The sequence below is a fragment of the Prunus persica genome, chromosome G2 (assembly GCF_000346465.2).
Source record: "Prunus persica cultivar Lovell chromosome G2, Prunus_persica_NCBIv2, whole genome shotgun sequence".
Classification (NCBI taxonomy): Eukaryota; Viridiplantae; Streptophyta; class Magnoliopsida; order Rosales; family Rosaceae; genus Prunus; species Prunus persica.
In genome coordinates, this window is record NC_034010.1 from 24135987 (window position 1) to 24150427 (window position 14441).

A 14441-nucleotide genomic window follows, 5' to 3' on the forward strand; every position below is an offset into this window, starting at 1 on the left:
TGCTTAAAAAATTTAAGCCTCTTCACATATTGCCAATTGGTTGTTGCTTGGGGAATCTGCCCAATATTTTTTTAAAAAAATTTTAGGTGTCCAAAGACATATATTCGAAGACTCGAGAAGAAACACATATTGGAGCTTGTATTGTTTCGGCCCAACGAAATATGGGCTCTGAAAATGAAAAGCTAGGTAGGGTTGAACTTCAGAAGAAAACTGATTGGTCCAAAATTTTAGGCTTTGGGTTTGGGTGACCGAAGCAGATTTTGGCCGCACCAGTTTCTCAAGTAAACGATTAAAATAAAAACAAAACAAAACGATGTTTCTTCCCAACCGCCGGAGCTTAGAGACAAGCTCACAATGTCTACTTTTGAGCCTTCTGATAGTGTCAATGTGTCATGGCAATGCTCATCGATTGTGAAGAAGAACAAGAAGAACAACAGCAAACCAATGGTCGAACTCCAATGCCTAAGTGAAGGAAGTTGAGGTTCCACTCCGAAACCAATTGGTAATAGAGGGAGTAATCCGACTTCTTATAAGCTGTTGCTAGGTTTCTTAACTTTCAAATATGAGACTTTTTATCTTCACCTTCTCACACGCCCCCGCATGTGTGGCGAATTTTCAAGCCTAACACGTGGACAACACATTTTGGGTGATGTGGAGCACGTGTTGTAATGACCCAAACCTAAAATTCATATTTAATTAGTAATTTATTATGCGAAAAGACAATTTTGCCCTTTGACTAAATTATGAACTCAAAGTTGACTTTTTGACCGAAAAGGAATTTGACAATTCCACATACGCCGTTGCGTAGAGCACGATGACACGAAGTGGACTCGAATCGGAATTTTAACGAAGAAAATACGATTAAAATATCACGAGGGGCAAAATAGTAAATTGGATTGTGCCGACATTTGTCAGGTGTCGGATACGCACAGGGTCTGACTCGGATTCCAAAGCGGAATTTGGATCGGGTTCTGTCACGTGTGGCCGTTGAGCTTTCACACGTGGGCAACCTCTTTGATAACATGAAGGAAGTTGAGATTCTACCCCAAAACCAATTGGCTATTGGGGGAGTAACTCAACTCCTTATAAGCCCTTACTAGGTTTCTCAACTTTCCAGCGTGGGACTTTTTACCTTCACATTCTCACACTAAGCGCCTAGAAATCTTGCCTTCTCAATCTTTGAATAAGAGGGACGAAAGAGAAGCGGGTACAAGAAAGAGGGTTTTCAGCGTGAGCAATTTCAAAGGGGTTATTTTTCCCTATTTGTACGGAGTTATGGTCGTCCCAAGGCGATCATCAAGTTAGGTAGCATCTTGGGGTTTTTGCAGAAAATTTGTTGGTTTTTGTTTTTACGTTTGTTGAAGTTCCCTTTTTGGTTGTTGTTCTTATAATAATGCACTGTCCCAATTGTTTGATCATTTTGGAGAGTTTGTTTATTTATTTTTAATTCAGTAAAGTTGCGTTCTATAGAAACAGATTGTTGATTACATTGGGAGAAGGGATTGTGTGGCTTTTAATATCTATGTTTTTCCTAAAGTTGGGTTTCTACGTGCAAGATTGTTAAGGTTGAGTATTAATTTAAAACGACCCCTAAGAATTGAGTATTAGAGAGAACTTTACAGAGATGTCCTACATAAGAATGTCCAGGAATAGTCAAAGAGAATTCATCAATTTATTAGTTTATCTTATCTTCTTTTCTTTAAGTGTATTATTAGATGAGCGATGACGTAATTATCATTAGTAGGCTTGAAAGGGCTAAATTAAATTTTTGAATAATAAAATAACAACTCACCTAGGTTATAGCCCCAATTAGTCCCTTCTTGGGACCGTCCTTGCCTAAATGTGGAGGAGGATTAGTCCAATCCCAAGTTCGGCTCTTCATTAGTGGTCCATTGTAAGTCTTTTTCTTTCGTATGAAAAAAGCAAACAAATTACAGTTTGACGTGTGTGTAGAACATTTCAATCTTAAGTTAAGCTCTTCATTAGTCTCCCCTGGTCCATTGTAAACCTTTTTCCTTCGTACGAAAAAAAACAAACAAATTACAGTTTGATGTGTATGTAGAATATCTCAATCTTAAGTTAAGCTGTTCATTAGTCTCCCATACTCCATTGTAAGAAAAAAAAAACAAATAGTTCTGTCTTCTGATGACCAAACCCCGTTTAAATTGTCCTTCAAGTTTAAAGCACAATTTAACCACGTTCTGCTATTTTTTTCTTTTCTTCCCGTCTGTTCTCTGCCTATGCTGCTTATTTACGAACGGAACACAAAGGCAGGCAAGTGTGTGAACAATTTTTTTTCTGCCAAGTGTCAATTTATGCATTGATGCTGGCCCAGCCTAGTAGTAGTTCCTCCCCAACCCACACCACATCTACTGTCAATTAATTTTGGGCCGAATTCTTAAATTCTGTCACACAAAAAAAAAGCAAGTTGTACAAGTTTACATTTTCAATCATTCAACAATATCTGTACTGTCAATTAATTTTGGGCCGAATTCTCAAATTCTGTCATAATATTTGCATCATTTTAATTGTCAATGTTTAAAAAAAAATCATGCCAAAATGAAACGGTAAAATATTTTTCTGTTGTTTCTATTGTAAGTTGAAATGGTATAAATAGGTTTCAAACTTTCGTTGCACTTATCGATTTAATTTCTATACATCAATTAATCATTTTCCATGGCTTCTTTCCAACTTGATGACCAGGTTCTGATACAGGAGACTTTGTTTGTGAGGATATTGACCCTAAACAGGCCTCGCCAGCTGAACGCCCTTTCCCTTGAAATGCTCTCTCGGCTGTCACAACTTTTCTTGGCCTATGAGGACGATGCCAATGCCAAGTTGATCATTCTCAAGGGTAAAGGAAGAGCATTTTGTGCTGGCGGTGATGTAGCCACCGTTCATATCGTCGTTTTCTTGAAGGAAATCTGAAATTTGGTGAAAAACTTGGTGAGAAGCTGCTCACCTTAACCTACTTGGTAGCAACATGCAGCAAACCCCAGGCAAGTCTGAAATTAATTTCCATAATGTCTTCAAAATCTAGGTTTAATATTTTTTTTGGGATACTTTTGCTGATATTTGTATCATCTCAACTGGTGAATTAGTGTACTGTATGGCATACGTCACATCTGCCCAATCGAGATTTCGTATAATTAGTTTTATCGTACTTTCTTTTGTTAGGCTCGAAGTTTTCGTACAATTTCTTTCACTACCATCTTTTGTTATTTATATTTATATTTTTTTGAAACAGGTTTCAATTCTGAATGGGATTGTCATGGGAGGTGGGGTTGGTATTTCAGTAAATGGCAAATTCCGTGTAGCAACAGAGAATTCGAACTTTGCAATGCCAGAAAATTCTCTGGGATTGTTTCCTGACGTGGGCTCCTCTTATTTCTTGTCAAGACTTCCCGGATTTTTTGGAGAGTATTTGGGTCTCACAGGTGCAAGGTTGGATGGTGCTGAAATGCTTGCTTGTGGTCTGGCAACTCACCTTGTCCCCTCAGCCAAATTGTCCCTTTTGGAAAAAGCTCTAATTTCCAGAGCAGCTTCAGCTACTTCATCAAGCTGTGGTCTTGCTTTTATTTCAGCAATTATAGACGAATACTCCTTGCAGCAACCAGCTCTGAACGAGAAAAGTGCTTTACACAAAATGGATGTCATTGACAAGTGCTTTTCCAGACCAACAGTTGAAGATATCTTAAGTGCCCTTGAGAAGGAGATTACTACAACAGATGCAAACAAGGCAGGTGATGAATGGCTAGCTTCAACAGTTCGATCGCTGAACAAGGCGTCGCCGATGAGCTTGAAGATTTGTTTGCGATCCATTAGAGAAGGAAGGGTGCAGGCAATTGCCGAATGCCTTATCCGCGAGTACAGAATAGATTGTCCTGTTATGAGAGGGCAAATAAGCAAGGACTTCAGAGAAGGTTGCAGAGCTATCTTGTGGGACAAGGACAAGAAACCAAAGTGGAAGCCTTCTAGTTTGGAGCTCATCACTGAGCATATGGTTGACCACTACTTCTCTAGGTTGGATGGTGATGAAGAATTAAAGCTCCCTCGAAGATGCAACTTGAACGTATTTCCCAATGCCAAGCTTTGAGCTAATTGTGATTTTGGGGTGTTTCTACCTATACCTATCAAATATAAGATCAGTAATATACAAGCAAATGTTCTTACCATTGAGCTATGGACCCGATGGCCACCACCCCAACTTTCTCAATGGACTATATATGTGCAACCAACTTATCAATAAAATACATATGCAATGTGTTTTATACATATCTTGTTTAATAAATAAAAAAAATACACCTCCTAAAATTCTAGCATTTTCAATACCATCTTTTGTTATTTATATATATTTTTCAAACAGGTTTCAATTCTGAATGGGATTGCCATGGGAGGTGGGGTTGGTATTTTAGTACATGGCAAATTCCGTGTAGCAACGGAGAATTCGATCTTTGCAATGCCAGAAAATGCTCTGGGATTGTTTCCTTATGTGGGTGCCTCTTATTTCTTGTCAAGACTTCCTGGATTTTTCAGAGAGTATTTGGGTTTTATTGTGCAAGCACGGGTGGAACTACTTGTGGGATACATTGGGCTATAGCCCAGTTAGCTTTTTGGAAAAGAAAATATTAAACCTAGATAGTTCATTGATTGAGGCTATCATCTTGTGACTTCTTGGCAGTTTCTCACGTAAAGAAGATTGCAAGTTTGAAGTCCCACATAAAGAAAAAAAAAATCATAATATCCTAATTGGTCCCACATAATGAAGTATCCTCGATTATAATAAAATATGTCAAAATAAAAAATATACATGTGAAACTTAGCCTAGCAGCGGTTCCCAAAAAATACATGTTGCTTTTTGTGTTCTTTGTTACGAAAGTCTCATAGGTAAAATTCTTATACCTAAATCTCCAATTTTAATATTTTCATTGATTTGTCTCTATAAGAGAAAGATTTTCTCAATGAAATTCATTAGTTTTACGAATAAGATGAAACGAAAAAGTCACAAACTATTTCAAGATTAGCAACAAGATGGATTCATATGACAATAACAAAATATTTCAATTCTCTCAAGGATCTCAGGGCACAACTTCAATAGGTACACTTTTAATTATGTTGTTAAACATATATTCATTTTAATAATATTTTTTTTATTGCATCTAATATATATATATATATATGTTTTATGTTAATTCTTATTGGAAATTAGTCAATGTAGTTATGAATTGCATGATTTATATGATTTAATGTATACTTTTGTTTTTGTCAAAATTTTTAGCTAGCCCACCCGTTAAAAAATTCATAGTTCCGCCATTGGGTCCAAGGTTGGATGGTGCTGAGATGCTTGCTTGTGGTCTAGCAACTAACTTTGTTCCCTCAGCCAAATTGCCTCTATTGGAAAAAGCTCTAATTTCCAGAGCAGCTTCAGCTACTTCATCTAGCCGTGATCTTGCTTCTATCTCAGCAATTATAGACGAATACTTGCTGCAGCAACCGGCTCTGAATGAGAAAAGTGCTTTTCACAAAATGGATGTCATTGCCAAGTGCTTTTCCAGACCAACAGTTGAACAAATCTTAAGTGCCCTTGAGATGGAGGCTACTACAACAGATACAAACAGAGCAGATGGTTAGCTTCGACGATTCGTTCGCTAAACAAGGCTTCGCCGATGAGCTTGATGATTTGTTTGAGATCCATTAGAGAAGGAAGGGTGCAGGCAATTGATGAATCCTTGTCCGCGAGAGTACAGAATAACTTGTCATGTTCTGCGAGGGCAAATCAGCAAGGACTTCAGAGAAGGTTGCAGAGCTATCTTGTGGGACAAGGATAAGAAACCAGAGTGGAAGCCTTCTAGTTTGGAGCTCATCACGGATCATATGGTTGACCAATGCTTCTCTAGGTTGGATGGTGATGAAGAATTAAAGCTCCCTCAAAGATCCAACTTGCCTGTATTTGCCAATGCCAAGCTTTGAGCTAATTATGATTTTGGGGTGTTTCTATACTCTATACCTATCAATATTTCAATTCCCTCCCTAATGTTATTCCAATTTTATTAGTCTACCCCTCAACATTTTCTCATTCCACACCACACCACCCTAACTTTTTTTTCCTCTGTCAAAGTTTGAAAGGGGAAGGGGAAGAACTAATCTGTAAGCAAATGCTCCCACTGAGCTATGGACCCGTTGGCCACCACCCCAACTTTCTCATTAGAATATGAAAAATGCTAAGCTTATCATATTTTTCATACCACATTGTGTACCACCTCTCTAATAGAGGTGGACCCCATTGTATTGATGGGCTCCATTTCTATTAAAGAGGTGGTACACAATGTGGTATGAAAAATATGGTAAGTCTAGCATTACTCTTAGAATATATATGTGCAACCAACTTATCAAATAAACCATACATGTATAATGTGTTTTATACATATCTTTACTTAGGCTTGTGTATAGGTACATAATTGGATATGTTTATTTCATCCTATACAAAATAAGATAGTATGGATATGTTGAGAGTATCCCACATTTGCAGATAAAAGCTTTTACGAACAAGATATACTGAGAATATCCCCGCTATAACCCCTTATTACGGTATCTCAGTTGCTTGCTTGAAAGATTTTGGACCTTCTCACCCATTGCCAATTGATTTGTGCTGGCTCCTTCCTTGGAATGAGTCAAGTATTTTTCTTAAAAAATTTGGTAGGTGTCTCAAAGACGATCCTACTAGGAGACTCGAGAAGAAACACATATTTGGGCTTGTATTGTTTCGGCCCAATGAAATTTGGGCTTTGAAAATGAAGCCAGGTAGGATTGAACTTCAGAAGAAAACTGACTGGGCCAGAATTTATGCTTTGGGTTTGGGTGACCCAAGCAGATTTTGGCGGCACCAGTTTCTCAATCTCAAGTAAACGATTAAAAAAAAACAAAACAAAGGAAAACAAAACAAAACGCTGTTTCTTCTTTTTCCTTTGCATGACTGACGACTTTACTTCCCAAACGCCAGAGCTTAGAGAGAGACGAGCTCACAATGTCGATTTCTGAGCCTTCAGATAGTGTCGTGGCAATGCTCATCGATGGTGAAGAAGAACAAGAAGAACAACAGCAAACCGATGGTCGAACTCCAATGCCTGAGCGCCAAGAAATCCTGCCTTCTCAGTCTTCGAATAAGAGGGACGAAGGGGAAGAAGGTACAAGGAAGAGGGTTTTCAGTGTGAGCAATTCGGAGGGGTTCTTTTGCCCTATTTGTATGGAGTCGTGGTCGTCCCAAGGCGATCATCAAGTCAGGTTAGAGATACCATCTTTTGGGTTCCATGGAAAAGTTTTGATTTTCATTGAAAATTTGCTGGTTTTTGTTTTCACGTCTGTTGAACTTTTCTTTTTGTTGTTGTTCTTATAATAGTACACTCTCCCAATTGTTTGATAATTTTGGAAGTTTGTTCTCTTTTTTTAATCAGTAAAGTTGTGTTCTTTCGAAACGGATTGTTGATTACATTGGGAGAAGCGATTGTGTTATTTTTAATGTCATTGTAAATTTTGTGGTTTTCTTGTAGAAGCTGTTTTCCTCCAATAATTGGTAGAACTGTGCCTCCTTTAGAGAAAATTTGCTCTTTCAGTCTAATAGTTTACTTGAAACCTGCAAATAAGATCATTCTAAAACTTAAGAATCAATGGAGGAGATTCAGAAATATGCAAGGAAAAAGAAAATATTGCAACCCGAAAATTTGAAAAATTATCACCTTGCCACGGTCACCCACCCTAAGTCTTTTTCTCAAATTAACCTATAAACCCACGACCATCTCAGAAGCAGAGAAGAACTCAATTTGGGAATCCTAACGGTTCTATGCGGTCCTATCTCTAAATTAGTAATTTTTCTTTTCTCACCATTCTTATTCCACCAGGTGTTTCTACGTATCATATCATTTGCATATCACATTGGCTAAGCTCATTCTCTATGTCATTTGGCTTTTATTCTGATACATTAGTTGACATTCCACTTGCGATTTTAAATATGGTTAATGCTCATTTTCTTGTGGAATGTTGCCTCTCCTATTGTATATTTTGCTCAATTATGGAAGTTGTATGGCTGTGGTTTGCAGCTGTCTTCCTTGTGGTCATGTATATGGCATGTCTTGCATTAGTAAATGGATTCAGCAGTGTGGTGGAACGTCTGCAAAGGTTCTTTCTGCTCCTTTTTTTATTTATCATTTGTCTACATTCATTTCACCCATAATTTTCTTTTGTAGTGTCCACAATGCAATACAAAGTACAAGTTGAAGGACATAATAAAGCTTTATGCATCACCAGTAGTTGTGCTTGATGAAAGTCTACAAAAGGTGATAATCATGTATTATCTCATGTTAACAAGTTTCAAATATTAATGATGGATATTGTTTTGAATAAGAACTCTACCTCTGCAGAAAGTTAAATCACTTGATGCTGAAGTCGTGTCTCTCAAGACTGAAGTAAGACTACCAATTTTCAGATTAGCAAGCTGCATATTGTTTAGTTTCTTAGTTGCAATAACAACTAAAATTTGGTTGTATTTTTCTATCTAGTTCTTATCACTCATTTATTATTGTTCTTGCACATGATCTATCATTCTCTGTCTTTATGGTCAGGCTTTTGGTTACGTATATGGCCCTCAGCCTTGTTATAATGCGGAAGAAAGGGTTGAGCATCTATATGTTTAATGAAAAGGGAAATATGAAATATCTCCCCTAAATTTTGACTGGAGTTCCAATGTCTTCCTAAACTTTGAAATTGATCAATGTTCCCTTCAACTTTAAAAAAGAAGATCAGTACATCTATTAAACCACACTTTTCACCCACCACTCTCTCTCTCTCTCTCTCTCTCTCTCATTCACTACTTTTTCTCTTCTTATTGTAACTTCCATCGCATTGCATGCATGCTGCTTCCAGTTATAGGGTAATGTTCTCTTTCCAGTCTAATGTTGCCAAAATGTGAAGATGGACTGTAATTCAGGCAAGAATCAACCTAATCAATGGTTCATATTGACAATCTGACAACATAAGCATCTTAAGATCTGCCTCCAGTCATAATATTATTGTTATATTTTCTACTAGTGCATCATTATATTTATCAACTTGCAAAATTTATGGTCTCTTACCAGGACAGCCACTAAAGAGCAAGTTCTTCTAAAGTCATTCATAACCAAAACCACAAAACATGCTGTAAAATTTAAAGTCCTTTTATTGTTAAAGTACCTATTATTCAACAAGGTCTTAACAACTATTTCAATCCCATCACCAAGAACCTTAGAAGTGGCAGAGCCAGTAGTCTAAGTTGGGGCAGGTTGGGTCTTTAGGGGGTAGGCAGGGCCTTGTAGAGGGTTTGGATATGAGGGTTGAGATAGGCTGAAAAATTTGCTTATGAGTTTTTTCCTAGCAGCCTGGGCTATAGGCCAGCCTAGCCGACAAATACTAACCCCTGAACCCTAGGGTGCACAATCCCATCATCGCCTCCATAAATCACATTCTTTTATAAAGTCCACTACAAAGAGAAATTTTAGGCTTCTAGTTTAGTTCCTTAGAGCGTCAGCTGCATGCAAAAATGTTAAAGATTGAGACTACAGCTGCTTCTTCCCTCTCAGGTCAGCACTTTAATGGGGTCAGTGTTTGTGATAATCCTAACTTTTTGATCCTCTGACCAGTAATGGACAACCGAATTTTCTTTGCACCTTTTTAAAGTTTGCACGTGTGTAACACACAGGCACACGTGCCCTCACCCTTTTTTCTCCTCTGGTTGCTACATGTGTATGAGTGAGTATATTAATCCTTATCATAAGATTCTTGTGATGTTTGAAAATCAAGTATTATATAACATTGGTGTCTGTTTTCCTAGGTTTGGTTTGTCATTCATATCAGCTTGAGAATGCTTTGATGCCGTTTCCTATCATGTGCAGAGAGCTTCTTTACTTGATATACAAGATGATTTGTTCAGTGTACAACAAAATTTAATCAAGGAATTATCCAACCTCAGGGAGGTATAATCTGTTCATATTGTTATTTCTTAAACTAAATTTTCCTTCAAGAGATATATCATCTTAATTTCCTCTTTCTTATGGTGTTGGGCTTTCATTCTCTGTGATCAGTCAAGTCACGGAACAACAAAGTTTTTGGTGTGTTTAACAGTTTTAAATTAAGCATTTACTATTCTGTTCATTTTATCTGAGTTTGCTGTTCAGATAGCCTAAATCCCTCCTTTGCTCACTGCTTTTGCACTTATGACCCCATTTTGGTTTTGTAGAAGCCTTGCTGTGGAGATGATGCACCTTTAGGAGAGACAGGGATGGAGCCCTTTAGTTTTACGTCTGCTAAGGGTAATCAGGGACAGGGAGCACAATGGGGTAATATTTCTCTTTGAGAACTTTACCTTGCAAATTTCTGTTCAGTTGGTTGGTTGTTTCTAATAGACTTAAATAGCGCCTTTTTGTTTTTTTGGTCCCAAGATTGCGCATACTACAGCTAGCGCCTGTTTTGTGATCCTAAGAGGTTATATATAGTACACATAGTGCAAATCATCTTTCAGATTCCCAATACAATGGTGTCCAAGTATTACACAGGATAGAAGGCTAAGGGAAAGCAGATTATCATTCTTTTAAGTATTTCAAATTGTTATGCATGTGCATCACCTTAGTACAATCATGTTTTTATTTTGTGCTTCATAATTTGAATTTCTGCACCTCTTTATTTATTTTCAAATGATTTTTGGTGTCTAAAAATCTTTCTTGCATTGTGAGCCACCTCATCATGGTCCAACATGGCACAAACATTGATTGTTTCTCATTTTAAAGTATGTGTATAATGATTTAGTGGATTTTTTTAATAGGTGTTGTGTCATAATGCAGATCACTACTTTGCCCATAATTTTGGCAGGCAGGGAATTCTTCACTGGAAATTTCAATTACAGGTGCATCTATTCTTATTCTTTCTCCAACTTTATTACATTTAAATTTGATCTAGTTTGATATCTTAAGCTTGTGATCCATGACTTTATTTTAAAATTTTGAATTCATATGATGTATATTATTTATCGATGGACACTTCTTAAACCTCCAAATGAAATAGTTGGCTTTTCAGGCTTGTCACACCTTCACCTTTACCATGAGTAAAAGTCTAGGAGGCTGATTCTTGGTTTTGTCATTTGAATTGTTCTCTTCTGTTAGTTACATGTCATTTGTTTAATCGCAATAGATTTAACATTGACAGCATGAGTTGGCAGTAGATGGTGCAAGGCTTTTTGATATGGATGCTTCTTATCAAATTTTGGTCCTTGCTCGAAGGATATCAGGAATGGGTGGCACACACATGCTGAAGAAAGTAATGTTCCTTTTGAGCCCCAGAAAAAAAAGAGGAAAAAAATAGCTTGCACCATCATATACATGTGTTTGAGTTTATTACTTTTCCAGACCTTGTATGCATAATCGGTTTAAGATTTCTGTTGCCGCAGGTCAACTTGATCAATCCTTTAGAAAATGAAGATATACAGCTTCCTCCAGGTACAAAAGCCATTAAGGACCTACGTATATCCCCATGTGGTAGACTCACCCTTTTAGCTTCATTGGGAAAGAAATTATCAATTCTTAGGTTCGCCTATTTTATCCTTTTGGCCAATGTGATTCTTTAAGTGCAATTTGTTGTTGGAATTTACTTGTTTCGTTTTTTTGTTTCAGCATGGGAAGCAACAATTTTGCCATGAATTATGACTTACCGGTACAATGTTTCCTTTATTCTCTATATTGCAAGTCTAGAGAAGAAATGTTGTTTTTCTGCTAGTGTGCGACGTGTGTGTGTCCGGACTTCCTTAACTGCAGCACATCCAATTTTTTTTGTTTTTAAAATTTTGGAATAAGTGGTATCTGATCGAATCAGTGTCCCCATGGCAGATTACAGGGATCTAACAGAACATTGGATCCCTGAATTGGGACTTCTAAAAGTTCATAGTCATGTGGTATTATTGCTTGCGTATATTGTCTTATAATATTTTATACTTGCCGTAATAAAGCAGAAGTACTCATGGTTCCAAGTTATGGAGCCACATTAATTAATTTTATATGGACTACTATTTGTTGTACTACCATTACCATTTGTTTTCCTATTTTGTCTACTATTTTCTGAATAAACATGGTATATCCAGGGCCAAGCATGGTCGTGCTCATGGGATCTCAACAGTCCACATCATATATATGCTGGTTTACAGGTTTTGATCCTTAACTATTAGTTATATGCTTATAATCATTTGGGTCTGTTTATGAAGTGGGTTATACATACATGATATGATACTGCATAGTGTCATTTTAAATGTTGTAGTAGCAGATCCGTATCTGTTCACCCCTTTCTGTGTCCATTTCTGGTTGATACGATGATTTTGGCCTTCAATGTGTTATTCATTTTAACTATTCAGCATCAAGCTATTATAATTTGATAAATATTAGCTTATTGTTGGAATGCTGATCATCTCATTCATAATTTGGCAGAATGGTATGCTTTTAATGTTTGATATGCGTCATAGCCAGACTCCTCTGCACTCTTTCGTTGGGCCGACCCCCCGGCCAATTCATACTATACACTCCCTTCGGCAAAACCGTGCTTTCAGTCACAGAACTCAGAAATTGCTTACTGCTTCTTCCAGTGGCCCTTGCGTGTGGAACATTGGTAGTCCTAGTGAAAGGTTAGTCTCATGAACTTGTTATGTTCCATTTGGTTATAATATGTTGTGTCAGCTCTTCTAAAAAGGCTGAACTTCTCACTGTTAAAAAGTTGAAAAAGCTAAAATAAAATAACAAAATGCTCCATATATGGTAGCATGTTCACTTTCTAGTAATAGAAACAGCAATGCTTAAAGACAACATGTAATGAACTGGTTGACATTCTAACTAACTTGTATCTAAACATCTCTTGAAGGCCCTTTCTGGTCCCTGGATCAGAGGATCAAGGTGCTTGTGTATCAGTAGCTTACAGTCCCTCAACTGATGACATTGTTGCTTCATATCGTCCTAAAACCGAGACATCCAGTGAGACGGGGGGTTCTCAAGTTCTTATCAAGAGGGTAGCTGGTTGCTTTTATCATAAGATTGGATCTGTGCCAGTTCATTTAAGTGACTTTCATCTGACAAAGTCTGCCATGGTAGACATACCGAACTGCTACCCATTGTTTGCGTATGGTGACGAAGTGACCCGTGGACTGAAGCTGCGGGAATTGCCAAGTCTAAAAATGAGCCAGAATTTTGAACCTCATCAACATCCTATCCTTGATGTGAAGTATGCACGTTCTCAGGGAAAAGGTTTACTTGGTTGCGTGAGTGAAGACAAGTTGCAACTTTTTTCAGGAGAGGTCTGATAGAGGTGCATTTTTATTGTAAATAGTGGTGCTAAAATATTTTCTGAAATCGAGAGGCAAAAAAAATTTCCAGCAAAAAAAAAAAGAGATCCGCAAATGCAAGGATTCACCCATCACAGTCCTCCATCAGTAGTTCACTACCAAGCATCATCTGAGCTTAAGATTTACCAGTCAGCAGTGGTTCTCATAATCATAAGCAAAGATGTATCGTCCATGTGGAAATTTGAGGAGGCCAATAAGAGTTAAGCTCTAAGTTAAACGTCCCGTCTTTTTTTGGGCCCAGAACTGGTAGTGATATGCTCTTCTCTGGTGATGGCTTTTGGTCTGGTGATATGTTATGTTCTACAGCAGATTTCCCGAGTAGAAATCCACGGCTTCTCATTCATGAAAATATATAAAAAATGAAATAACTCGTTTGTTCTGTAAATGAAATAACTCTTTTGTTCCTCATGAAAGCTTCCACTACACCAAACTTGTCGAGCTCACCATCAAGAAAAAGAAAACTTGTGGTGTTGAGATAAACAAAATTAAGAATACGAATAGAAGCACGTGCACCCAAAAATAAAAATGGAAGCACTCTAAAAGAAAAGAAAAAAAAAGGGGGGGTTTTTTATTTATTTATCTAAACTTTAAACAATGTTATGCATTGAGAAGAAGTGGTGGTGACTTTTTTTTTAAAAGTGAATTTTATATAACATTTAAAATACCAGAAAATGTCTTTGGTTAATGCAACATTAAGAATTGAAATTATTAATTAAATAAGGATAATATGATAAATTCATACTTTTTCATATTAAAAAATTAAAATTAAAAGAAAAATCAGATAATGAATCATATTTTTATAGAATACAATTGCGTAGATCGTGTCGAGATAAGTCCATAGACACGTAGTGGGCTCAAATCGAAATTGTAATGAAGAAGTTACGATTAAAATAAATTCAATAACAAAACCGTATTATCTTTTTTAATTCTAAAATAAATTTTAAAATTTAAATAGAAAAGCCTCTTGCAGGGAGAGGCTAGTTATTATAAAGTTTGAGAAGAAGGACCAATTTTGCTTATAATAAAATAAAATAAAAGGTGA

General features: G+C 37.0%; 1 protein-coding gene and 2 pseudogenes across 1 annotated transcript; all 3 read left to right on the forward strand.

The window, feature by feature from the left end:
- LOC18784734 lies at window positions 2667-4314 on the forward strand (annotated as a pseudogene).
- On the forward strand, window positions 5032-6181 carry LOC109947439 (annotated as a pseudogene).
- Window positions 6926-13807, forward strand: LOC18787642 (E3 ubiquitin-protein ligase RFWD3). The gene is made up of 13 exons (XM_020558350.1): window positions 6926-7281; window positions 8094-8172; window positions 8241-8330; window positions 8415-8459; window positions 9921-10001; window positions 10265-10364; window positions 10866-10927; window positions 11227-11337; window positions 11468-11604; window positions 11691-11730; window positions 12155-12217; window positions 12495-12688; window positions 12922-13807. The coding sequence occupies exons 1-13, from the start codon at window positions 7025-7027 to the stop codon at window positions 13355-13357; spliced, it is 1695 nt and encodes a 564-aa protein (XP_020413939.1). The 5' UTR covers window positions 6926-7024; the 3' UTR covers window positions 13358-13807.

What these genes read in the sequence shown, in the direction of transcription:
- LOC18787642 (XM_020558350.1), top strand. Translation starts at nt 7,025, where the DNA reads ATGTCGATTTCTGAGCCTTCAGATAGTGTCGTGGCAATGCTCATCGAT. An exon ending in GTGGTGGAACGTCTGCAAAG is followed by an intron (nt 8,173 to 8,240) that starts GTTCTTTCTGCT and finishes TTTCTTTTGTAG; the next exon opens with TGTCCACAATGCAATACAAA. An exon ending in CCATGAATTATGACTTACCG is followed by an intron (nt 11,731 to 12,154) that starts GTACAATGTTTC and finishes TGGTATATCCAG; the next exon opens with GGCCAAGCATGGTCGTGCTC.